Source organism: Pocillopora verrucosa, chromosome 2, assembly GCF_036669915.1.
Source record: "Pocillopora verrucosa isolate sample1 chromosome 2, ASM3666991v2, whole genome shotgun sequence".
Lineage (NCBI taxonomy): Eukaryota > Metazoa > Cnidaria > Anthozoa > Scleractinia > Pocilloporidae > Pocillopora > Pocillopora verrucosa.
Window position 1 is genome coordinate 1041029 of NC_089313.1, and position 26016 is coordinate 1067044.

At 37.9% G+C, this 26016-nt stretch overlaps 5 protein-coding genes across 7 annotated transcripts in view; 2 read left to right on the forward strand and 3 right to left on the reverse strand.

The window, feature by feature from the left end:
* LOC131782528 (malate synthase-like) lies at nt 1-6394 on the reverse strand. Of its 2 annotated transcripts, XM_066162158.1 has the most exons (9): nt 6261-6394; nt 5480-5686; nt 4574-4607; nt 3607-4020; nt 3110-3379; nt 2628-2806; nt 1718-1963; nt 1033-1194; nt 1-630 (listed from the first exon to the last, which is right to left on the reverse strand). In XM_066162158.1, the coding sequence occupies exons 3-9, from the start codon at nt 4587-4589 to the stop codon at nt 331-333; spliced, it is 1587 nt and encodes a 528-aa protein (XP_066018255.1). In that variant the 5' UTR covers nt 4590-4607; nt 5480-5686; nt 6261-6394; the 3' UTR covers nt 1-330. The 2 variants fall into 2 exon arrangements, with proteins under 2 accessions (XP_066018255.1, XP_066018256.1); XM_066162159.1 differs by lacking the exons at nt 5480-5686; nt 6261-6394 and adding an exon at nt 4763-5401.
* On the forward strand, nt 6349-10428 carry LOC131782517 (isocitrate lyase). Its single transcript, XM_059099252.2, has 3 exons — nt 6349-6529; nt 7260-7552; nt 8331-10428. Exons 1-3 carry the CDS (start codon nt 6349-6351, stop codon nt 9135-9137), a joined length of 1281 nt encoding a protein of 426 aa, XP_058955235.2. The 3' UTR covers nt 9138-10428.
* LOC136278918 (carbohydrate deacetylase-like) lies at nt 9873-15372 on the reverse strand. Its single transcript, XM_066162161.1, has 3 exons — nt 14933-15372; nt 11591-11868; nt 9873-11125 (listed from the first exon to the last, which is right to left on the reverse strand). The coding sequence occupies exons 1-3, from the start codon at nt 15260-15262 to the stop codon at nt 10783-10785; spliced, it is 951 nt and encodes a 316-aa protein (XP_066018258.1). The 5' UTR covers nt 15263-15372; the 3' UTR covers nt 9873-10782.
* On the forward strand, nt 15240-23551 carry LOC131782524 (GPI transamidase component PIG-S). The gene is made up of 17 exons (XM_059099261.2): nt 15240-15378; nt 15468-15616; nt 16046-16142; nt 16238-16336; nt 16935-17087; nt 17286-17395; nt 18172-18211; nt 18444-18524; nt 18658-18716; nt 18977-19085; nt 19233-19322; nt 19925-20103; nt 20649-20705; nt 21124-21282; nt 21446-21518; nt 21668-21725; nt 22075-23551. Exons 1-17 carry the CDS (start codon nt 15351-15353, stop codon nt 22214-22216), a joined length of 1683 nt encoding a protein of 560 aa, XP_058955244.2. The 5' UTR covers nt 15240-15350; the 3' UTR covers nt 22217-23551.
* Nucleotides 23387-26016, reverse strand: part of LOC131797326 (apoptosis-inducing factor 3-like) — an 11797-nt gene continuing 9167 nt past the window's right edge. For both annotated transcript variants that reach the window (XM_059114937.2, XM_059114936.2), the window contains exons 16-20: nt 25488-25602; nt 25068-25166; nt 24379-24454; nt 24064-24168; nt 23387-23525 (exon numbers count right to left, since the gene is read on the reverse strand). In XM_059114937.2, the coding sequence (XP_058970920.2) occupies nt 23513-23525; nt 24064-24168; nt 24379-24454; nt 25068-25166; nt 25488-25602 (408 nt within the window). In that variant the 3' untranslated portion in view covers nt 23387-23512. The remainder of the gene's footprint in view (nt 23526-24063; nt 24169-24378; nt 24455-25067; nt 25167-25487; nt 25603-26016) is intronic.

Genomic DNA, 26016 nt, shown 5'->3' on the forward strand with positions numbered 1-26016 from the left:
TTTCCAAGCAAAGTCTTTTTTTTAATTGGTAAACTATCACTACATCATCTTTGAACTTGATTATTACATCCAAATTTTCAGTCAAAAACCGATACCTTTACCAGCTTCAAGTTTCTAGAACAACAGACTTCTCATGGTGACGACATTTTGTCCATCAAAAACCACAAAATTATCACTTACAAGAGTTCATCTTAAATAAATGAAAACTTGTTGCTCAGACAATGGTTGTTAGTGACATTGGTGAATTTCTGGACAACTATACACCATGTTAAACCCAATACAGCAATTAATAACATTCATGCTGTAGGATAAAGCTTGATAACTGAAAATCTACAGCTTGGCTGAGGGGTTGTCAAGAAGTTCATATGCTGGCAATGTCAAAAACTCTTCAAACTCTTCAGAGAGTACCAACTTATCCAAAAGGTGAGATGCCTGTGCCAAACGGCTTTTGGATGGACCTCCAAGCTTCTCAAGCTCTTCTTTGTGCAAAGTTTTGTAAAACTCTGGGGTGAAGGGACGTCCATCCTCAAGTCGCACACCATGACGCAACCATTGCCATAGTTGTGCTCGTGAAATTTCTGCAGTGGCTGCATCTTCCATCAAATTGTGTATGGCAACAGCTCCAATTCCCTGTTAAAGGAAAGATAGAAATGAGCCCTACTAACAACAAGACTTTCTGGATAGCACTAAATTTGAACAAGTATAACAGTCCTACATAAAAGGTGATTGTTTAGAATACATATTCTTGTGACCTTTATGTTTGAATCAGGAGTGATATTGTTAGGAGAAATTAGATGACAGTCACTTTAAGGGGTTAAAAGGGTTAAGGTTTCATTTATGTCAGTGCTGATTCATCTCAAGAGTTGTTCAAATTGTACTTTTTAAATGCGAAAAGTGAAAATTATAGATCAATAAAGATACCAGTAAATTTGTGCTTATGTACAGTTAGCTGAATGGGTTTTGAAGAAAAAGAAGTATATAAAGGATATGAGACTGTCAAAGAATCCAAAAAAGAGAAACAACAAACATTACCGATAGCCAGCTGCTCAGATACTGAAGAGCAACACCGATATTAACTCGCACTCCTTCCTCAGTGATCTTTCCTCCTGGCACGGAAACTGACAAGATCTCTTCAACCTTAACATTTACTTCCTCTCTCAGGCGATGTTTTTGATGGGAGGCACCATGCAAGCCCTACAAACAAAAAACAAAAAAAATGTGCTATAAAGTTGAGTGTCAAAGAATGGACAAACTACCTAGGCATGGAAGCATTTAACGCTGGAGATAATATTTTTGAAAGGAAATCCAAAAGAAAATATTGTGAACACTTTTTACAGCCTGAGCAGAGCTCAAAGTTTTTTAGATGATCACTACTCTTTTGCCAACTTTTAAGACTTGATACATCTCTGGGAAATAATCTTGTCGACTAGCTCACAAAAAGCTTCACTAATTAAGTCCTTTGTATTGTTTGTCTGATGATGTTTTTGGTTCCAATGTGGATGATGATGTTTCAAGTGCATAATGATAGTCCTCTTTAAGCAATGAGGTTAATGGGTCAAGTGTCACCTTTTGAATCAATATGCTCTGGTGTGATTGAACCATCTCGATGACCAGTTCCCTCATACAGAAAGCTTGCAGGTAAATAAATAGTTCTCACTTAAACTTAGGAGATTTCAAATTTTCCAGCTATAAAACAAAACTCCAAATCAATTCCCACCTTCATAAAGATCCCCTTTGCAAAAGGCACAAGGTCAGGATGTGCAACCCAGGTGCCATCAAATCCATCAGCCACTTCCCGTTCCTTATCCTGACGGACCTTTTCAAATGCCATCTTATTGACATTTTCATCTTTTCTACTTGGAATAAAAGCTGCCATTCCACCCATGGCGTGAGCTCCACGCTGATGACACACCTGAACAAGGCGTTCTGTGTATGCTCTCATGAATGGTACTGTCATTGATATCTGCAAATCAAAAACAATTGTGTATATACTTGCTAGACTTACATTATCATATCAAGCTATTTACCCTTCAACTCTCCTGAATGACAATATCAATGCAACATTAACCAAGGCAAGTGATGAGAATAACAAAAAATATCACTTGGGGATTATCAGTTGATCCAATACCAATGTCTGAACTAACATCATAAGAATTGTACCACAGAAAGCAAGGAGAAGTAATGATGAGATCCTGAATGAAAGGGCTAATTACCTCTTGTAAGAACTTTGTGCAACGCTCTTAAAGAAATTATCTAGATCACAATTCTGGTGAACCTCTTATACTTGGTGCAAGAAAGATGCAGGTGTAATTGACTTTTTTGGGGGTGGGGCGTGGGGGTGTTCGACCACGAGGACATCAACACTAACAGAAAGCTTAACAAGATGTAAACATCATAGTTTAAAATAATGACTAATTCTGATAGATGTAACTCAAACAGGGAAGAATGCAAATAAATCTAGAATAAAATCATCATGACCTGAAATCTACTCCCAACTGAGCATGTCTACATAATCAATTGAAGTAACACTTATCTACTACTTTCTTAAAAAATTAAAACCCTTACAAAACATATATTCCGTCATATCTACTATATACAATGCAAGTTTGATTTTTTGTATGTTTTACCTGCTTACGATCTGGTAGTACACAATCAGGTTTTCTGGAGAATCTTTTAATTGCTGAAAAAATGTAGTCCCACCTTCCAGCATTCATGGCACAGCAGTGCTCTCTTATCTCATAAAGCATTTCTTCCATGTTCACTCCTGCTAGCAGAGTCTCTAACATAACAGTTGCTCGTATGGTTCCTGGTGAACAGGAAAGAATATCACAGATTCAGTAAGTTGTCTGTGACACAAACTCTATCACTGAAAAATGACAGCAGTTACATTGCAGTTTGTACATTACTAAAATCTTTGAAAAAATTTTCCCCATTACATTAGTAGCAATTTGTAAATAATCTTCCCTATCTTTCAAGACCTTTGATCCTCCTTGGCTGATTAATTCTTGATTGGTATTTCTCTGTCTTGCTGATCATAACCAAACTCTCCGCACAATTCAACAAAGAAAAGTGTTGTCTACAATTAGGAGAGTTAGCTTCCAGGTCTAACCTTGAGGAACTTTCATGTAATCCTGAGCAGATTTAAACACGTCATTCCAAAGCCTTGTTTCCAAATGAGTCTCCATTTTAGGAAGATAATAGTATGGAGCAGAGCCATTGGCAAGCCTAATATGGACGTTATGAAAAAAGTAAAGTCCAAAATCTACCAGTGCGCCACTCATGGGTTCTCCATCACAAAGGATGTGTTTCTCATCTAGGTGCAAGCCACGGGTACGAACCAACAAGCAGGCTGTTTTGTCCTTCAAACGTCGCTCTGATCCTAACAGTTTGATAATAGAAATAAAAGCATCTGTTAATTGAGGCAGCAATAATGATTGTAGAAATGATTTAAGTGCATTGTTGTAGGCCTTTCTACTGGCCAAGTGCTGTGAAAAATGGTGATCATTTCCACTTTTCTCGTGACCTTTTGATTTAAGGTTAATACTATAAGGAAGAATAGGAAGCCAGTCACTCTAGGGGGGTAAGTAAATATGCATTCAAACCTACCATCTGCATTGATGAACCTAATGGTCCCCCTGTTTGCATTTAAGAGGTTTATTTGTCCTTCAACAATATTTTTCCAGGAGGGAGTCAGTGAGTCTTCAAAATCAGCCATGTACATGTCTGCCCCACTGTTCAGGGCATTAATTACCATCTTACAGTCTGTCGGTCCTGTGATCTCCACATGTCGCATCTGCAGATCATGTGGGACAGGTGCCACTTTCCAATCCTTCTCATGGTGAGCTTCAGGATAACTAATTTGCTTCCCACTGTTTATTTCTGCTTGGATTTCCTGTCGTTTTCTTAGCAGCTTTTTCCTCTGGTAGTTAAAACTGCGATGCAAATCAGCAAGAAACTCCAGGGCTTCATGTGATAGAATTTCACTGTATTCTGGCTTGATTTCCCCAGTTATTTCAACACCTAGTTAGGGAGAGTAAAAAGAGATTAAATAATTTCAAAGGCAGAATTAAGTAAACTTTTTGCTCTTTTCCTCAGATAATCATATGAAAAGTCCTCTTATAAAATTTTGTTGCTTGCCTTGGTTAATTCAATGCAAATATAATACCAACAAAATGTACCTGTTGATTTGCATAAATTTCTTTATCAAAATCAAGTCATAAACAAAGTTACTATTTTTAACTTCTATTTACTTTTCCCTTAACCCTTTTACTCCCATAAGTGACCAAGACAGAATTTCTCCTTACAGTATCAGTACAATAACAAGCAGACAAGTGATGAGAATAAAGAAAAATTTCAATTATGGATTATAAGTTGATCCAATACCAAATTCTCCAAACTAACCTCACAAGAACTGAATGGTGGACAGTTAGAAGAATTACTGAGGAGATCTTGGGAGTTAAAGGGTTAAACAGACAAACAACAATAAAACAAGCACCTATCCCTCAAACTCCCAAGATCCAATCAGTAAATATTTCAATATCCCCCTGTACTTTATATTACAAGATAAACTCACCCTTTGGACACCTCATGGCTTTGTTTTCAGGAACCTACAATGAAAAAACAACATCAATCAGTCTTTAGAACAAGATGCTAAGCATAACCTTCTTCATGGGAAAGTTTCCAACAAGTAAGCCATCCTCTGTTTATTTTCCTGTTCAAGAAGGAGAATTTCTAGAATAGCTGATTTCGAAAGAACAAATACCTAAGAAAACCTTTGATCTTCCATGATTTGCAACCCTCAGCAAGAAAATGAATATCCCCTTCCCATGACATCCCTGAGAACTGGATTAGTGTTGTTTTAACAGTAGGGGAGGGTTTTAAGAGACAAAGATCACAGCTGTGAGAGCTATTTATTATTTTTGTTATTGTTTAACAAAATCTGTTTATTAGAAACAAGACAGATGCAATATAAATCAAAATGTTTGAGTCACGTCTGAATATATTTTAAATAGGTAAGGAGGTTGGGCAACCAATATCCCATACAAATCTTCCGAATGATCTCGCTGAAATAGCCTACTCACGATTACAGCCTGAAAGAGAGAAGGAGACTGACAGAATTTATCTCTGATCGACCTTGCCTTACAATCAATGGGTCCAAAGTAACAATTAAAGAAAAAAGTAGTTTACAATCAGGGGGGTACGTTATTACGTTTCGTGACCATTCAGTGACCTGAAGTTAAGTTTATTCATGTAGATATAGTAAGAACTTCCTTAAATTTCTCAGTTTCACTCTGGAGAAGTTTATTGGTTGATTAATTTGTCAGAAGTTTGAGGTTCTAGTTTACCTGAATGAAATGCAAGTAAAATTACACAGCCGAATTAGATGACACGTGACAGTTTGTGACCCGTGGAACAAAGTGATAGAGGAGAAGTTTAAGATGCCTCCAATTGTGGAAAAAAAACTGTCTTTCATACTTACAGATGGATTAAGAGTTCTGATAAGGAGAAAACTCGCGTTCAAACCCAGTTTTTGGCCGGACAGCACACTAATAGACTTTTCGTGAATAATGTCTCGCCCTCGTCTCGTCCTTAGATCCCATTAGCCTCAGCGCACAGTTCAAGGTCCAACGTGGGGTGACCAGGGGGGCGGGGACAAAGGACATCAGGAGGTGTGCCGTGGGTTTTCCTAGTAATGTCAGGGGGTGGGGAAGGGGGTAAGTAACACATAGTATTTTCATCTGGTATGTCGTTGTTTTCTTCATTTAAGCCTGCAAAAATACTCTATACTGGTACTATATGTAATATTCGTATTGTTTTTTATCGATTTGCGAGTTGTTTCGTATTTATAGTCCGTAGCAACACGAGAATTGCAATCCTTGGTAATATTGCGTCAGACCCACGACAACACAGTCACGAAATTGACTGCGATCGTGGCAGCGAATCTTTGTCTTTTTCAATGTAGAACTGTCGCACGACTTGAAAAAGGTAACTCTGAACATAAATACAGAAGTGAAAGTATGAAAGATAAGTATGAAAGATAAGTATGAAAATACTTATGCAATTTACAATCCGTGAGTTTGGTCGTGCCCACATGACTTTTTATCCTAGCGTGAGGCGTCTCTCATCATGCCTCCACCAATCAAATCCGCAGTGAAACAATAGAGAAAATTTTTACCAATGATGACGTCCGTAAGAAAATCGATCAAAGTTCATGTATAATTTTACTACAAAACGCTCGAAAAATTGGCCAAGATTCTCACTTAGTAAATTTACGGAGAAGCTTCTCTTGAAGTAAAGATATCCCAGTTGATCAGAGCCCAGTGTTAAGTTTCAACCGTCCTGCTCACAATGTTTTCCAAACATCAGCGATTTCAAGGAATCAAGAGAAACTACAGCCCAGAGACTGTAGAAAAGCTTCGCGGTTCGTTCAAAATCGATTACTCTTTGTCGAAGCGAGGAGCCATAAAACTCTGGGAACTTTTGACTCGCGGAGGGAATTCTTACGTGAATGCTTTAGGAGCTCTCACGGGTAAGTAACCGCTCTGTACGAAGTTGTATGTGAAACAGAACATTTTCAGCTAACTATTTTAATGTTAGACTTTGTCTCCACGTGCAAGACACTCTTTTCCCAAATATGGTAGATAAGGATTTTACAAATATGGTGAATATAATACGTGGCGGGCAATTCGCCTGACACTTGGCTGCTAATCGTTTCTATATGAATCTACACTCCTAAAAGTTTCTTTTTGTCATATTAGTTAAAAGAGACGCAAAAAAATTCGGATCTGACTTATTCTTGGCCACGTCAACCCAAGAAATTTTAATGACGTGGAAATGTGGCGGAACGCGAACTTTGGACTCAGACATGAATGAGCGATTGAGAACTGTGACTTGACAATTTTTCCATTTGATTTCCGATTAAAAGTCAAGAACTAACGTAACACTTAAACCGCGAAACAATATTCCTAATGTAGCGTACAAAGATCGTCTTCCTGGGAGGCGAATGACGCAGTATAGCCCGGTTTTTACGTCGCATCAAGGCATCGACGTCAATTGATGTACCCGGAAAATTTTCTAACGCAAAATTTACTGACATTCGGATATCCCTCAAGAAAAACATTTCACCAGCGTTTTTATTTTTAAATCGAGACCAAAAAATATAAAATGAGACAAACGGAGAATATGTTAGCATTCTATCGTTTTTTCTTGAATAGTACTTTCTTATCATGTATTTATTTTAAATCTGTTTTTGATTTCAGGTGGACAGGCCGTTCAGATGGCCAAGGCTGGTTTAAAAGCCATCTATCTAAGTGGATGGCAAGTTGCCGGTGATAACAATTTAGCTGGGCAGACTTATCCCGATCAAAGCCTGTATCCTGCAAACTCTGCTCCAAAACTGGTAGAGCGTATTAATAATGCGTTTATCAGGGCAGACCAGATTGCGCACATGGAAGGCACAGACAAACACATTGACTACTTTTTGCCAATCGTTGCTGATTGTGAAGCTGGATTTGGAGGCCCATTGAATGCATTTGAACTCACCAAGTCCATGGTAATTTTCTGAGTTGCATGTTAAGAACTTGTAGATAATTTTTATCCATTGTTGTTTCCAATTTTTCCCTTCTGTTTCAACACACTGCCCACTCAAGGCCTCTGTTGTGAAGTAAAACAAAAAAGTTGATAAGCTAGAGGTCAGAAGAAGGTTAACCTTGGAGCTATTGTTTATGTGACACACCACAGTCTAAGATAATTTGGAGATCATGAGTATATAAATAATTTTTCTCCATGTCAACTATTTTGACATGAAAATATTAATGTTGGGATAAAATGTAGGCTAGATTGGAGATGGATTAGATTGCTGTTTTGATAAAACAAAGGTTAATTTTGTTTCAACAAATGACCTCAAGGGTTTCACAAGGGCCCCAGGTACTAAATGGATAACACATTGTTGAAAAGGTCAGTGGTAGTTAAGGAAACCTTTTTTTCAAACTGATGAAAAACCAAAATACATCAGGAGAAAAAAGCGAGAAATAGTTTTCCAAAATAAAGCCCTGAGAGACTTGCTGTTGCTATTTCAACATTTACTTCTCCCTCTGTTTCTGAAGGGAATGTAGGAAAATTTGGAAAGGGAATATAGCAATTCATCAGAGGTCACTTTAAGCTCTTCTCCAGGTACTTGTGAGTTGATTCAATATCAAATTCTCAGAACTAATGTCATAGGAAATGTATGATAAATAGTACAGAGTATTGCTGCTAAGATCTTGGGAGTGAAGGGCTTAAGTAGAATTTTGGTGTTAATGCTGATGTTTAATGGCTTCTTTCCTGACTAGATTGCAGCCGGTGCAGCTGCTGTTCATTTTGAAGACCAGTTGGCTTCGGAAAAGAAATGTGGTCACATGGGAGGAAAAGTGTTAGTACCCACACAACAATTTGTGAAGGTCCTCAATGCTGCACGATTGGCTGCTGATGTTCTGGATGTCCCTATTGTGATTGTTGGTAGGACTGATGCCAACTCTGCTGCTCTTGTCACCTCAGATATTGACCCATATGACAGGCCTTTCCTGACTGGAGAACGAACACCAGAAGGATTCTTCCGCGCCAAGACAGGCTTAGACCAAGCCATTGCAAGGGGCTTAGCTTATGCACCATACTGTGATGTCCTGTGGTGTGAAACTGGAAAGCCAAACCTTCAAGAAGCAAGAAGATTTGCTGAAGCCATTCATGCACGCTATCCTGGAAAAATTCTGGCATATAACTGTTCACCTTCATTCAACTGGAGGGCCAACCTCAGTGATGCAGAAATTGCTGTCTTCCAAAGGGAATTGGGTAAAATGGGATACCGCTTTCAGTTTGTAACCTTAGCTGGCTTTCACTCTCTCAATCATGCCATGTTCAAGCTTGCACGAGACTACAGAGACAATGGCATGGCTGCCTACACCAAGATCCAAGAAGATGAGTTTGCACAGGCCAAGAATGGTTTCACTGCTCACAAACATCAGAGAGAAGTTGGAACAGGGTATTTTGATCAAGTTTCCATGGCAATCAGTGGAGGAACCAGCTCAACAACAGCTCTCAAAGGCTCCACAGAAGAAGAACAATTTACTCAAAAATCAACATATATAGTGGCCAAACTTTAAGCCACTCTTGACACCAGGATCAATCTTTGATCTTTTAAGCTACTGCCGGAACTTTAAATTTCACTTAGTTTAATTTGATTTGATTATGGTTTATGAGTGTAGACATATTTTACCCTTTACACTCTGGCATCAGTACATATATTCTCAATATTCTTCTCTGCACAAATCTTAAGGAGCTGTTAAGGAGAATTTGTTTAACAATCAAGAGCTTTGTAATAGGTGGTGATCATTTCCCTTATTCTTGTCACCTTAATGTTTGATTCAAGGGTGATCTTGTAAGGAGAATTTAAATGCTTGTCACTCTTAGAGCTTAAAGGGTTAAGTGTATTTGAATACTGTTTTGTGCTACTTTGTCACCCCATCTGATATTAACTTGTGTTCTTGTAAAAACAAGGAATGACTGTGTTGGATGTAAAAACTTACCTTAAGCTTCACTGAAATTGGAAACAAAACATCAATAATTGATCATAAAATTCCTCAATATAAATAGGACTATTGTACAATTATTTATTTTGCAAGTTTTTATGAGTAACTTATTATAATTTTAAGTAGAAAGACATTACCATAACTTAATTTGGAAATGTAACTTGCCCTTCCCACCAGTTACTGCCTTTCATGAGGAAGTTAATGCAATTGTTTCTTTGTAAATTGAGGTGAGCCATTTGAGATTTAGAAATTTGCAAATTTGCTATTACTGGTGTTGTTTGTCACATGAAGACTATTTTGTCAACAATACTTTAGGGTCATTGTGCCACACTTTGGACTCAATTCAGTTGGTGGCCATTTAGCCAAACCCAAGCTAGTTTTTTTCTAATAAGTTAATGGAGTAGGTTACAGAGCAAAAGCTGTTTTTCCTGAATCATCAATCACTGATATACTCATTTGGTATCCAGTTTTTATCATTCAATCATGAATACTTCAAACATGTCAAATAAACTCCAAAGTCTTATTTTGGAGGAAAACAAACCAAATCGTGCATTTTATCAGATCTCAGTTATTCATAGTGCAGGTTTCACTTGAAATTGAGATAAGTGAAGGAAAGATATGACAACAAGTGAGAGACGAGATTTGTCAGAAATAAAAAAACAAAACAAGCAAATAAGGAAAGAGGTAAAGTTTACCAAAACATTACTAAAATAATTCACTCTTGGTTATCTTTTCCCTAGTCTAATACACTATAGTTTAGCAAGTACCAGTAGTCTTTATATATTGTTGATTATAGAAATCTCTACCCTTGCTATGTTTAGAATGGAATGAGGGAAAATAAAGTTGCTTTACATATAGAAACAAATCACTGTCTTTGTCAAATGGTTCTATAAATACTGGAAAATCCTCTTATCATAGATGGAAACATTGAATAATTAATTCCATTCCATTATCATCACATTTTTGCGACTTTATTAAAATGAAGGAAGTTGAAAATAAATAAAAATTGAGTCAAAAATGTTCCAGGTCTTTTAAGAGAAAGTTAATCCTTTCACACCCAAGATCTCATTGACAATTCTCCTTACTGTCTGCCATACAATTCTCATGATGTTGTTTGGAGAATTTGGTATTGGATCAACTGATAATTACCTAATTGATATTTCTCTTTATTCTCATCACTAGTCTGCTTTAATGTTGTTTCAAAATTGTAAGGAGAAATTCAGTCTTGGTCACCCATGGGAGTTTGAGGGTTAAGACGCGTATCACTTCCTATGTTCAGTTCTTGAAAAGAACAAACTCTAACATTTTTAGATTTTAGGTACTCTTTAAGGGTAGGGCTCTTGAGTGTGTTCAATTCATGCTCCCTATCATCAGAACATGCAAACAAATCTGGTCCCTCACCACAACCACCACATCCTAAAATACTCTTATACCCAGGATGTACCATGAGCTCACAAACTGTTTCAGAGTCCTCTGCGAAGACATTTTCTATGGCCTGTTTGAGCCTGGAGACTGTCATATCTTTCCCCATGGTGCTGAATCCAATAAAATGACTTGAAAACCTACAAGATAAGCATAAGTTAAACAATAGAACTGTCACTTGACACTTGCAGGCAGAGAACTATACTTACAACTGACTAGATAAATCCATGTCTAAGCTTCTGATTACAAACTCAGTATTTGACACATTTCCCTCACTGGAAATTCCCATACAAATCGGTCTAGACATCTCATTAAAATATGATTGAAGTAATTGCTTTGTTTTAAAGATTCAAGTATGGCAGGCTCCCAAAAGAAAACCTTTCTAGCCTCCTAAATCAACTATCATCCCATCTCAGTTCATCACACTGATCTCACAGTTGCAGATTTCCATGTTGTGATGATGTCTTACACATTCTGTTGCATTTTAATAGACCACTTGTAGGTATGCTTTGCATCTGCTAAACCTTCTTTAAGCAGTGGGAAAGGTCCATAATGAGTTTTCTTGAAAATTTGACATCTTATTCAACATTGTTTTAAACAGTTACCTTATTCCATAGTTAGATAAAATTGACTTGGAATTTTCTGCATCTGCCATAACAGATTTGTTGAAATTGTTCACAGGTTCTTTGATCCATACACAATCCTCAAGGTTTATTTCCACTGGTACTCTTGTCCAACCAATTCCAAACTCTTTTATCACCTCACACATAACTTTGCACACTTGAGGCAATACATGAACATGTTGATGTCCATCGATATGCGTTGGTAATGATCCTATATTGTCAATAAACCACTGCAGTTGGCACTCTACTTCTTCTTTGATCTGCCTTGTCAAGAAAAAAAATGCATGTTTGCTAACCCTTTAACTCTCATGGGTGACCAAAAAAGAATTTTTCCTTATAATATCAATACATTATCAAGCAGAAAAGTGATGAGAATAAAGATTCTCCAAACCATCCTCAAAGAAATTGTACAGCAGACAGTAAGGAGAATTACCAATTGGATCTTGAAAGGGAAAGGGTTTAGTCAGGGTTTTCATTTACTTTTGAAGTGGAAGGGCACTGCCTTGTGAGTAGGCCGGTACACTGTATAATTGAGGGCCGAAGGCCTGAACCTCTAGGGAGGGTCTGGGGGCATGCTCCCCCAGAAACTTTTAAAACTTAAGTCTCCCAGAAACGCACTTTTCTGCAATCTGGTGAAGAAATCTTCCTGGAATGACGCATACTTAATCTGATTATAGTAAAAATAATGGTACTCTGAGAGAGTTTGTTTGTTTCTCTACACAGCTATAGCTACATCAAAACACTGCTGTTGTTGTCAGAGCTTCCTTTCTTCTTCTTCTTCTTCTTCTTCTAAAGAGTGAAACTGACAACACTCTTTGTAGTTTATGAAAACTCAAAGTCAGAGCCGTAATCATTTACGTTAATTCCTTTCGTCACCTTATATCACCCAGCAGTTAAAAATTTAAAACAAATGTTGATGGAACACAGGAATCTGATACACAATCAGCCTTGCTGAGAACAATTTTTCCAAAACCTCCGATGGGCTCTATCTTCAATGGAAATTAAATTGGATCAAAGTTTCTTTCAATTGCTCGGAATATTTGAGCTTAAAAGCCAGCTAAATGTTGGCTTACTAAGAAGCCGTGTCAGCTGATAAGCATCTTTTACGGCGACATTCGTCTCCTGATGTTTATTTTATCTTCTGATAATTTTTTGGAAAGCCTTTTCACCGGCTATAATCCAACTAAAACCGGAAAACATAACTTTAATTTTTTAGATCATCCCTCTTGACTTTTCATGTGCAAACGAGTGCTTGCGTGAGTTTTACTTTTGCTTGCCACGATCACTCCGCAGAATGCACTTGCTTTTATGGCACGTCACGTTTAAGAGTTATGTAATAGCTAATTAGGCACTTTAGAAAGAGACAGTTCTAAAAACGCTATTTGGGACCTTAAGCAGTCAGGACGGCAACGCCAAGGAAGACTTCGTTTAAAAAACGAATTTCTGCCTATAATTTGAATTTAAAAAATGGCTGCATGTGTTTACCGTCTCATACAGCGCCACACCTCAACTTCAGCATAACGTATCAAAGAAGTGTTGAGCTCCAACTAGAAATTAAAATAAATTGCCGTCGCGGTTTCGGTTTGCAGACGACGCAAATTGTGGGGATTTCACATTGTTGTTTTGCATAGTACGGCTCAGAAATGTACAAATGCACGTGCTGAACTATTGTTCTGCCTATTATATCTTTTGTTTTTCCATGTCCTCGTTGCCGTCGCGTGGTTTCCTTAAGGTCTCTCTTATCGCGCAGCGCCTTTCTCGTCAGAGTAAATTTTATTTCCACAATCTGATGGCAAGTAATCGATAAAGAAGTGCAGAAAAAAATGTTTTAAACTTACAGGAAAGAGTTGAAATTTAGTTGAAGTTGATAGTTTTTTTCATAACGATTTTCTTTTTTTAATTTCGTGCTTTAAGTAGCCGGGAACTCTGTTTAAAGTAGACGGGTGCCAGTGTCCCAGCGGATTTGGACGGGAAAATGGGCAAGAATTTAGTTTAATGTCTAGAGAGAGGTCATTTTTGAACCTTTTCCGCGATAGTCGAACACCGCTAGATTCAATAAGAGACAAACTTGTGACACTAATTTATTTTGTCATTGTTCAATGCCCGAGTGTTGGGACGACATGGTACAGTGCGAGTTGTGCGAGGAAAGGTCACACATGAGCTGCGAGGGATTTAAGAGTGCCCCGGAGGGCGAGTGGCTCTGCATTGTCTGCAGATTGCCAGACTCTAGACGTCTTCGTAATTGTTAAGGTGTTATTTCGGATCCCTCAACAGTTCATAATCGTTAAAATTAGAAAATAAGATTGATTTCGATGTAATAGTCTCCACTCTTGTTAAGACGTTGACATAAATGTTGATTTGCATCTGAAAATAAGCTGAGAGTTCCAATAGTTCAGAACAGAAAAATTTTTACTTATCATAGGCTTTACGAACGACTTGTAATACGAGTAGTTTCTTCGTTTTTCTTCAAAAACTGTTTAATGTTATTATTTTAGAAAATCAGACTGAGTTATTTTTGTGACTGGACGCAATAGTCTCCACTATTGTTATGACGTTTCGTATCAATGTTGATTCGCATCAGAAGAAGCAAATATTTATTGTAACAATTTCAATAGTTCGAATGCAGTGGTTTGTTCACATCTAATTCTTGCGTATACTGTACGACTCGCTATAATGAATGCGGTAGAATTGGAACGAAATGGCTGTTTTTTTTAACCTTTATTGAGGAAATGTTGTGTTGTGATTGAAAAGAACATCGACCAAAAAGCTTGCAAATAGAATTAGTAACCAAATATGATACAAAGGATGCTTAAAAGGAAAGTTTGGTAGGAGGGTCCAAATCTGCGAAAAAAGTGAGCTTGTCCAATGTTCATGATCCATCCTATTGTAAGTCTAACACAAGGTGACATATTCAGCTGTTTTTCCAAAGTTCAGTGTAAGCTGTGAACAATGACTATGCCTCAAACAGCATTCGAATTTAAGGGCTTCAGTTTACAGTGGTAATTATTCTAATGCGCCCGGGCAGGTACTTTTATATCCTTTCCACGCTATTTGTCATAAACACTGTTCTCACCTCATTTAAATCTATTTCTCCATTTTCCAGTGCCTTTCTGAATCCAAACTTACCCCTCATGAAACCGTTCTCCAACGCGAGGGAACTGAGTCGCAATTTCACTGTTCGACCCTCAGTCAGGTTGACTATGACTATGCCTCAAACAGCATTACAATTTAAGTGCTTCAGTTTACAGTGGTAATTATTCTAATGCGCCCGGGCAGGTACTTTTATATCCTTTCCACGCTATACGTCATAAACACTGTTCTCACCTCATTTAAATCTATTTCTCCATTTTCCAGTGCCTTTCTGAATCCAAACTTACCCCTCATGAAACCGTTCTCCAACGTGAGGGAACTGAGTCGCGATTTCATTGTTCGACCCTCAGTCAGGTTGAGGTGCAATCCTAGAGGTATTGAATATTCCCTGGCTAATTTTACTGCTTCTAGGGCCTTGTCAGCGTTTACAAGGAGACTAGTACTCGAAACTACTCCAGATTGGACTGATTCTACTATACCACGGTTTCTTTGTTCACAATATCCAAAGTCATCGGCGTTTATCACAAGGAAACGGGTGGCATCCTTCTTCAAATTATTCGCCATTTTGTTTTGTTATTGTTTTTGGCCAACGATAACAGCTGGTCAGCAGAACATACAACACTAGTGCCAAGCCTCTGACCGAGAATGCAAGATGGCGAATGCGGAGAGTGATAGGAGGGGTGAGTGTGTTTGTTGAATCTCATCTGTTTCTTTCATTTAGGTCAGGAGAAAATTATTTTCCTCATTTTGTTTATCACTGATATTCCAGCTATCTCTGAGAAGAGGACACAAGCGTTTGTCTCACTGAGTGTGGGAGTTATTTTCATCTGTATTGGACTTCCACTCTGGTGGAATACTACAAAAGTTTACAGAGCAGCGCTTCCATATGATGAAATTGAACAGCTTAATCAAATTAAGGTAAGCTGCATTAATAGAAAATCTAGCAATGCTGGAGGGTGAAAAGGAGGTGGGAAACTGGAGTTTTTAAAATCATTACAAGAAGGTGTAATTTTAACGAACGTATTAGTGGATTGTTTCAGAAAAATGTTAATAGTACTTCTAGTACTTGTCTAATACTTGACAAACATTTATGAAAACGCAATAATTTTATGTTTGGCCAGATTTCAGTCTGAATAACTGGAACAGCCGCTGATTTCGATTATATTTCAGGCCGATGATGAAGGATCTGAGAGTTCTCCGATCCGTTTACTTGCAGAATTCCACGGCTAAATTTCTATGGCCTGGGCTTCCTTATCCAGACATAAAGAGCACTCCCCTGTTACTTTACACCATTCTCTGCGACTACATTTCTTACTGAAAAGTTTGACATTTTTATACTTCTTTTAGGTTAGGTATGTAGTAAGCCTCAAAGTAGTTGTGTTTGGTCCACAAGACCCCGTTGCTTTGAAAGAAGAGATCGAGAAGAAGCTCAATGAAGAAAAAGGTATTGTTGATTAACACTCACATGACTGAATATGTTTAAAAAAAAAGTCATAGTGTGTAATAACGCTTGTGTTTAAATTTTTTTGTTCTGTCCAGGTGATACTTTGATGTCAGCTGAGTACAGGCTGACAGTTGTAAGGAAAGAAATTACTGATTCTTCAATGTCAACAGAATTAAAAACCAAACCCATGCAAGGTAAGCCTTTCCTTGTTTTGTTGTTTAATTCAGCCATCTTATTTTTAAGACAACAAGAACGACTTTTCCTAACTACTGTACCTGCCTTGATTTCAGACAAGTTGAATGTCTCCATGTTTAACCCTTTTACCCGTGAGAGTGATTAGCATTTAATTTCTCCTCACAGTATCATCTCAGAATCACACATTAAGGTCATGAGAATAAAGAGAATGATCATGAAGTAAAGAAGCTTATGATTGTAAAACAAATTCTCCTAATCAGCACCTTGAGAAATGTATAGAGAATAGTATGGAGAATATGCATACTGATGTTAGAGTGTAAAGGTTTAGGAGATTGATATAATATTCTCTGAAAGACATATATCACTCATTTCAAGCTTATGTTAGCAAAAAGTGCAAATTCTCTTGAAATTAAACTAGAGAAAGAATTAATCAATCTCACAAGACTCCTACCAATCAGACAATTTCATTACTCATTCACTCAATCAATCACAGATGCACAAGTAGTCAGTCTATAAGTGAGTAAAAAAACCATACATTGTTTTATACAACAATTTTCTGTACAGGGTTCTTATGCAAATAGTGTTTCTTGTCAACAGATTTGGATGACTATTTTCTACGACAAAACAGCTTGGAAAATGCACGAAGCCAACATTATTCCTTTTTTGTTCTACCTCGTGAACCTCCAGAGTCAAACACTATCAGTGGATATATTGGCAAACATTTTCACTGCATTTTATTCAATGATAAAGGTAAGAGTACAAAAAAGAGAAATTGTCAGTTTTCACCAAAAAGACAAAAGAGATGTTACTTTTTTGAAGTTCATACTTGTAAACCTTAGATGAAATGAAAGACATAATGAAATGGTTGAATTTGAATGAGATTTAGATACATATATACTTAATCCTACTTGAAGTATGATAACAACATATTTTTTTGCATTTCTTTAGATCCAGCTAAGCTTGCTTCAGTTATTACTGAGATTGTTGGAAGTGTTTTTGTTAACAAAGAAGAAGTAAACAGGCCATTTAGCTTGGCTTCAAAAAGGCAATTTGCAAAGGTATAGAAGATCAGTTTCTTGTGCATACTTGTGATTTGATAAGACTAGTATTTTTGAAGGATGCACAGAATACAGCCCTTGTTACAGGTGGTATAACATAACCCTTTGACCCATAAGAGTGACTAGCCTCTAATTTCTTGGTACAATATCACTCCTCAATCAAATATAAGGTCACAAGAATAAAGGAAATAATCACCAACTAATAAGTAAGTAAGTAAGTAATAACTTTATTTAATGAGGGTAAAGACATTGATTACTGGTCACCCAGTAGTTTTCATAATGGCCCTCCTACAATTAAAGTACTAAAATGTATCGATTGAATAATTGACTACCTATATAATCTACAAACTAAAATTACATTAAGAACTATTATCAATACAACATTGATTGATTTACTACTAATGAAACTAAAAAGTTTTACGAATCTTAAAATGATCAAGAAAAGAAGTCATACTACGGTAAAATTTAACTAAGTAATTTTTAAAATTAGTATGAGAGAGTGTCTTTGGTTCGGGATCAAGAGCGTTCCACAAACGGCAAGCGCTTGAGTGAAACGTTCTAAGGCCAGAGTTCCTTTTACAAGCTGGTGTTGTAATATTGTTATTAGAAGCGGATCTTGTGTTATAATTATGGGTGTTACTTATATGTTCAATATATTTATTAAAATAAGCCGGGCAATGTCCTTGATTTATTTTATGAAGCAAATAAAGCTTCCTAATACGTATGATATCATAAAGCACTTGATTTTTAAACAGATTTGATTATTTTCTTTTAAGGACTCTGTGGAAAGTATGCGAGCACAGAAGTCAACAACAGGTTGGAAGTTACTTTAATTTATACAATAATAGCCCACTGTAATGAAAATATCTCTAATGGTTATAAGTATTGTCTCTAAATTTATTCTAAAATAAGCTATTTCCAGTTTTTGCTCTTTAGTAAGTAGCATCACAAATTAAGGAAAGTTACCATTCCTATCAAACATAATTTTATTTGTTCAAAGTATCATAACTAATACAGCATCTGATAACAGGCCCTTGTTCATTGAAAGGTTTTCAGGTTTCCTTCACACTTTTGAACTCTGATCCAGACTCAGTCCTGACTGAATGGGATATAGAGTCTGCTGTTCAAAGTGAGTAATATGTAAAAAAGAAACCTTTTGTATATGCAATTTCTTTTTCTCTCTGTCTCTCTCCTTTGTTTTGTTTCTTAGAACTACAAGGGTACTCTCAATTAATTTCTTTCTTTTCTCTTTTATTATCCAGAGTATTTGGATCCCTTCCTGTTGAATTTTCCACATTTGGATATAACTGTAGATTCTCAGGTGGACAGAAACAGGGCCCAGTTGTTCAAAGGGTTATAACACTTTCCAATGGATAAATTGCTATCAGGCTGATAAGTGTTGAAAAAATGTTCTGGGCTGTCCATTAGGAAGAGATCTATTCAGTGGTTAGTGTTATTCACCCTTTGAAGAATGGGGGCTAGTCCTTTCCAAAATAATTAATCATGGAATTTGTCTTTTGTCGTTTGAATTTTAGTTGTGGTCATTAGCATACACTAATTCAGTGAATGTTGCCATTTCAGGTTTTGCATTATAGTAGCCTTCGAATTAATCCCAAAAAGGATGGTGAAGTTTACTATCTTTACTATGATGACTTACCTCATATGATAAATCCCATAGAAGGCAAACTTGGTATGAGTTACATTTGTTGACGCATTTTTAAAGATTTATTGCCCATTTTAATTGCTCTAAGGCTGTGGACTGCTAGACAGAGGCTGGTTTTATATTCAGAGCAATTTGTAATTATTTTCATTGATATTTTTCATGTCATATTTGCAGGTTCACATATTTCTTTATATCCCAGTTTAAACTTTGTGGTGTATGTCCCATCTAAGAAGCATTCACCAATTTACATGAAAAATAAGGATGGTGAGACCACATACATATTAGTTCTTTGTTCTTTTAAATCATTTATTTCCAAGGAGTGATCAGCAAATAATTTCTCCTTATGATATCAATGCATTGTTGAGCAGTAAGGTGCTGAGAAGTGAGAAAAATGTCATATCAAGGTTGTTGTTTGATCCTACATCAAGTTCGCAGAGCTTGTGTCAAAAAATGTGTGTTGCAAACATCAGGGAGAATTCTATTGAAAACGTGGGTGTGAAAAGTTTCTCATAAAAGAATCTTATTAACTTAGATTTAAAGGTTTAGTTTGACTGTTGTTTTCTTTTGTCATCTCAGGATGTTTTTTTTTTTAGATGAATCTAGTTAGCCAGGAGCTTTGCCTGAAAAACTTCTAGATTGTTAATGAAAACAAAAATGTGTTTCAGTAGGACTCAACAACTGCTTGTTGCCTGCTACTTGTTGAAATCACAGGTGGCTCAAGCATATTGAGCAAGTTGGAGAGATTTCTAGAATTAGCACACGATAGTTTCGTATTGATAAACCTAGGTCGTCACATAGGCAGTCTTCTTAGGAATCATCTCCTAGATTCCTGGATGGTAAGAATTTTTTCAACACTTTTTCTGCAGGCGAGCTGAGCAGTAGCAATGCATTCATGAGTCCACAGTGGGGTGGCATCATGATTTACAATCTGCCACGGACTACGTCGACGAATAACACCAAACCACAACAGATGACTGTGGAGATGAAGCCAGTCATGAAAGTCTTCCTATCACAACTTAAATTGTTACTGGGAATGATGCCTGTGGTAAGAAGTAGTGGAACTTTTAACTGAGGTATTTTAGAGTACGAATCTGGGAATGCTTCCAATATGATTGTTTCGTAGAACAAAGAGATACGACTGCGGTCCTATTATGGAAGTTGGAAGTCTTACGGTACTGTCTTAAAATAGACGCAGGTGTCTGAAGTCGGGCGGTACTGTTCGAAAACGGACGCAAGTTTCCGAAATCAGACAGGACTATCCGAAAATTGACGCAAGTTTCTGAAGTCGGACAGTATTGTCCAAAAACGGACGCAGTTTTCGAAGTCGGGCGGTACCGTCCGAAAATAAACGCAAATTTCTAAAACCGGATAGTACCGTCCGAGAATGAACACAGGTTTCCAAAATCGGACCGTACCGTCTGATACGCACCCATGTGGTTATAATTCAGAGACACTGCAGACAAGTTAGCACCTGAGGTTTACGATACGGTTAGATCTTTTTCCGGCAGCATGATTGCTGTATGATCACCGGCACTTAAATAAGGCTTTTCTTACTATTATGATGTTCTCTCGATTCTTCTCTTTGTTTAGAATCCTCCAAATGGTATCGAAATGAGAGTCGCTGATGATGCTGGGGTCGCAAAATGGGTAAAGTTGTTGCCTATTTTGTTCTTTTGTTTCCTCTTTTACTCGAAAATTACATGGAGACGCTTTTGGAGTGTTTGAGAATGTGAAGTTTCTTTATTAGGGTGCTAACTTTAATTCTGAAGAACACCTATTTTTGCTTCAAGTCCTGTTGGCAAAGGTTTTCAGTGTAGCTGTTACCTTATATAGAAACGGGAGAAGCGCGTGCAGTGCGTGGGCGCGCAAGGACATAGAGATAGGCCACGCTCCGTTTTCGCTTCTCCCTCTTGAGTGGAAGGAACCAAGAAGGCCTGCAACACAGGCCAGGTCTAAAAACTGTTTGGGTTGTAAAGGAGTACTTAGGACTTTTGAGAACATGTCTATCATTTACTCTGATAGCCTCATTAGCAGACCTAAGGTAAACCATTTTCGTTAATTACAGGAACAAGAGTCGCTGATGAGGCTGAAGACAATGGAATATTTAGCAACTTCTACGATCACGTTGACGTCACTCGCACAGCTCCTCGGGAAAATCAGCAACATGGTGATCAATGATCACATTCAGCAACAAATCGAGCAGGCCCTGGGTTCCATTCATCAGGTATCGCAATCTACTTGAATGAGAGAACTTGAACTTTGACAACTTTTTTAAAATTTATAGATTATGTCGACCTAGATAAACAAAGGTTCTAGAGCAGAGAAAGAATCTGATATGCTAAGTCCTTGACTGAATTGGAATTGACCCAGTTCCGTACGTTTTTCAGTCTACAACAGCTCTTCAAGAGGGAAACGTGACTGCAGCAGTCTTTGCAGCCAAAAGTGCTATTAGATCTTCAGGTTAGTACATTTTCCGAAACGTCCTTAGTTTCTTTTCTCTTAAATCGTTCGTGGAAAGTTCCACGAGATATCCTTAGCTGTTCACTTTATTTCCCAGTAATCAATATATTTCGGTGTTCCTGATCGTTACATCATGCTTTCTCTTTCAGAGGAAGCATTTTTTGAACCATCAATACTGGAGCTGTTGTACTTTCCAGACGATCAGAAGTAAGCCTGACCTTTCAACAATTTGTCACTAGTATGTTATGTTAGGGAGATCGCCTTGTGCGGTATGGGAATCTATTACTGCTTCGGTAACATTCTAGACGTATTTTCACAGTTGTTCAATTTTCGATAGACTCAGTCAGAGATTTGATGTCGGAGAATGAAAAGAAAAGAAATGAAGTAAAAATTGTCAGGACTAATCAACAGAGGACATTACATTTAACTTTGAAAATCATCTTTTAGGCCTGGGGAGAGGGGTTTTGATGGAGCACGGTGATTTAAAGAACGGGGGGGGGCTGCTTTTTCATTGAGCTGTATTCTATAAGTAGTCTGTTTTGTAATTTTCCCTCAGGTACGCCATATATATTCCGCTGTTTCTACCCATCAGTCTACCTATTTTCCTGTCGTTGAGGCAGGCAGTGAAATGGTACAGAGGACAAGACAATGAAAACAATGAAGACAAGAAAGACGAAGACAAGGATAAGCAAGATTGAAAACAGCTCTGAACCAAAAGAATAACGAAGATGACGGGCTGGGACGAGATAACGTGGAGTCGTGTCAACCGAGTACATGCGCAGTCTCACTTAATGAGACGGGAGCAACAGGAAACCATTCCACAACGACATAATTTTGAATATCAAATAATGCAGAGATACGAGTTATTAGTGAGGACTACAGGAAAAAACATGCAGGTTAGAATACGCGACCACTTGTATCTGTAATACAAGCGAGGAAACGTGCAATAAAACACCGTGCAAAGCTCCAAGCGTACACTGGAGTTAACTCGCTTGGAACTGCGACAAAGTGGCAAACTGTCGACGACGAGAGAAACTCCCTCCTTAAAATTTTTAGAGCGGTAGCTCATACCAGAATATAACATATGCAAACCCAGCAAGATGAAACACAAAGCTTCAGGAAGTTCCAGTTCTTTTGTAACAAAGAATTCCATATTAGGAATATGCCGTTAATTAACTAAATATCAATTTAAGTAGCAGGATTAAATTAGAATTCCATCTTTTTATTGCGAATGAGTATTTTGGTTGTCTAAGATAAATTTTACTCCAGCGTAGGTCACGTTCATCCTAAAATAAAGTAGAGGTACTCGTTCAAAACAAAGTCTTTGTACTTTATAAAATATTGCTTTGTTAAATATGTTATATTCTAAACTTGTCCGCTCTATATGATAGAATAGTAGGTTGTGAAAGGATCTACATCGAGAATCTACTGAATAAAATAGCTAAGCATACAATTTTTTACGAAAGGAATAAAAAACGCGCCAAATGCATTGTTGAGTTATATAAGCACTTGGGAATTTTTAAGAACACTCGAGACGTGCTAGAAGCATGAGCCGAAGGCGAGTGCTTCTTCGCACTTCTCTCCTGTTCTTAAAAATTCCCGCGTGCTTATGTAACTCAACAATGCTCGAGGAACAAGTTTTTTTTTCCTTTCATGAAATGTATCGTGAATTGCGCGCGCTCGTACCGATGACGTAGGCTGCGTTCATTATGGAAATATAATGAACTCGTTCTGACCAATCACAGCGCGCGCATTTCTCTTAACATTTTATAATCCCAAATAGAAAATACGATTACAGCTATCACCTGTACGTAGTAGTATGTACATAGAAGGTCGCATGATTTTAAAAGTAATTTAAAAAAACCAAATCACTAAGAGAGGAGTGCATTATTTTTTTTATGTAGCTAAAAGTTATTGTTTTCAAAATCGTCGAGTGATATTTGCTAGTCAACTTCAACTTTTGTCTCTGACATTGCGCGGACGTCTTCGTGTCTTTAAAGACCAGCCCTGTATTAAAGAGAGTATAGAGTCAATTGTTTCTTGAGAGAAAAAGAGCGCTGATTACTTGCACACCAAGCTCCCTTACCTAAATAGTTAGGTTTGTCATGAGGGAGAGGTGGGTAATGGTTCGTTTGACCGTTTAGCCGCAGCATTTATCAATGTTTGACCGATTACTAGGCTTTAACTTGCTTTTCTGCACTTCAGCTTTGTTCGTGACCTATGGGTATAGTTTCGCAGGCTAGTAAAGGTAAAAAGTTACCTAAAACAAACCCCATCTTTATTTCTCCCTTTCTCGGTGATGGCAATTAACCGACGCTTTTAAAGCTCCTGTATAACTGTTATGGGATACGCACCAAATGGGGTAATGGACAGCGAGGTACACCTACAAGCGGCAGGTCTGGCTGTAGGCTTTGGCCAAGTCGTCTACTATACTCCTAGGCAGGGTTAGGGCTTTCTCCACTTAGTGGTAATAATCTCAGCAACTTGACTTGCGAGAAACCTATTACCATAATACCTTGAGCAATTTTGCCTAAAGTTCACTGACCTGATCTCTGATGCAGAACGCATTTTCCCCTCAAACATTTCGTCGGCTGCCTTGGCGGCGGCATTCCCAGGTCCCATGGTTGCTACAGCAAGAATTTTATCCCCTCTGGAAGTGAATTAGAGAACAAGGAAAATAAAAGGCAATGACAAGTGGTACAACAAGGATTAAAAAAAATATATATATATAATAATAATCAAGGTAAAAAAGGAGGAAACCTTATATGAAGCCTTCCCACGCTTTAACAAACGTCACGTGTACTCTTTTTTGAGTTTTTACTTCCTGAAGTAATTTGGTTTTTATGTTTGCTCAACTCACTTGGCAAAGTAGGCGGTGAATTTTTGTTCATCAACGCTACCGTCAATAAGCACGTCATCAAATGAATGGGCGTGACCTGGGGACAAATTTAACAGCAAAGAGGTAACAAAGGTAATCACTGATCGACCCGTGAGATTGCTCGATTTCCCTCGGCTTAGTCCAGTTATTTTGGTTTACAACACGCCTGAGGGAGAGGGTAGAGGGGAGAGGGGAGTGGGGAGAGTCAGAGGATTTGAGGGATCACATGGTTTTCAAGGGGAACGGAGTGGGGATCGGCCTAGTCCTGTTATTTTGGTTTACAGCACGCTTTACAATTAAGAACCAGTTAATCATTATCGCCTGAGGGAGAGGCGAGGGTCAGAGGATTTTGAAGGATCGCATGGTCTTCAGGGGAAACGGAGAGGGGATCAGCCGTCACCGACAGAAGATAAAGGGAGACTTGAGGAAATTGACCTCTGATTAAATGCCAATGAAGTGGATCATAAGAATATTAGAAAGCCTTAAGGGGGATCATGTAAATTTTATCTTGACATAAACAAAATCCTCCGACCCCCTTTCCCCAGGTTAAGAACTTCAGGCTAAGTTTGCAAGGATTTTCTTGGAGGAAATTAATTCTAATTCTGCATTTCTGTTAAGATAGAAATTGGATGGTAGGAAGCAGCTAGACTCAGATACTCAGAGACACCTACCACAGTATCTGATGCTTTTACCATACTGAGAAGTCCAGAAGAATGGTATTGTGTCGATCTCTTCGTTTCCTCCAAGCATATTACGCGCAGCAGTCAGTCCTACAATATGAAAGCACGATGGGCTGAGTACGACAATTTCCAGGACTTCAAAAACCAACCTAGAGCAGAACTACCTGGTCCCCTGTGGGGAGAGTTAGACAACAGGTTTGCCCTCCACATCTTCTAGGTATTCCTCTACTCATGCAAATCTTCTTTTTTCAGGGACCCACGACTGGGTTTCGTAAAGAATCTCAATTTTCAAAGAAACACTTCATTACAGCAAAAATAAGATAAGACTACATTTTGATCAGGATCGTTTTGCCTCGAAGCGAGAGGAATGTTTATTGGACCATTTCAACGATATCACCCATAAAAACATACCATGCTTGTGCGAAATCTGCCAATGACCGATAGTCACCCTTTCCCAATCTAACATCTTCAGAGGGAAGTGAGCGATATCTCCAGCGGCAAAAACTCCTTCACAAGCCCTCATGTACTGCAACATGAAGAGACTATAGGTTGGTAACATAGAGGCAGGCCATACTGATCTGACCATAACCGTATTTATACAACAAGAGAGCCTAAAGCAAGCGCGAGAAAAAGAGTGGGGCACGAGGGCAGGAGAAAAAAAAAAGACCATACATGATGAGCGTGAATTGCCACTGAGCACGTTTGTCACAGTTTTAGCCACTAAACAATGCACCATCTCGTGCATTTTCCAGATCAGTTCATTGATATTTCAACTACACGTCAAAAACTGTTGCTGACGAACGTGGGCGTCCGAAATCAGACGGTACCGTCCAAAAATGGATACAGGTGTCCGACATCCAACAATAGTGAAAGAAATCAAAGACTGGTGTTGGATACTAGTCGTCTTAAATGGCTTGAGAAGTCAACACGATAACTTGGT

Coding starts and splice junctions, on each gene's coding strand:
- LOC136278918 (XM_066162161.1), bottom strand. CDS start 15,262: ATGGCGAATAATTTGAAGAAGGATGCCACCCGTTTCCTTGTGATAAAC. Junction 11,869..14,932: donor GAGAAATAGATTTAAATGAG/GTGAGAACAGTG, acceptor TTGACAAGGCAG/ATCAAAGAAGAAGTAGAGTG. Junction 11,126..11,590: donor TTATCTAACTATGGAATAAG/GTAACTGTTTAA, acceptor CTTATCTTGTAG/GTTTTCAAGTCATTTTATTG.
- LOC131782517 (XM_059099252.2), top strand. CDS start 6,349: ATGTTTTCCAAACATCAGCGATTTCAAGGAATCAAGAGAAACTACAGC. Junction 6,530..7,259: donor TGCTTTAGGAGCTCTCACGG/GTAAGTAACCGC, acceptor TTTTGATTTCAG/GTGGACAGGCCGTTCAGATG. Junction 7,553..8,330: donor TTGAACTCACCAAGTCCATG/GTAATTTTCTGA, acceptor TTTCCTGACTAG/ATTGCAGCCGGTGCAGCTGC.
- LOC131782528 (XM_066162158.1), bottom strand. Junction 1,195..1,717: donor CAAAGGGGATCTTTATGAAG/GTGGGAATTGAT, acceptor TTTTGTTTGTAG/GGCTTGCATGGTGCCTCCCA. Junction 631..1,032: donor ATCTGAGCAGCTGGCTATCG/GTAATGTTTGTT, acceptor TTCCTTTAACAG/GGAATTGGAGCTGTTGCCAT.
- LOC131782524 (XM_059099261.2), top strand. CDS start 15,351: ATGGCGAATGCGGAGAGTGATAGGAGGG. Junction 19,086..19,232: donor TCCCATAGAAGGCAAACTTG/GTATGAGTTACA, acceptor TCATATTTGCAG/GTTCACATATTTCTTTATAT. Junction 19,323..19,924: donor TTACATGAAAAATAAGGATG/GTGAGACCACAT, acceptor CTTTTTCTGCAG/GCGAGCTGAGCAGTAGCAAT.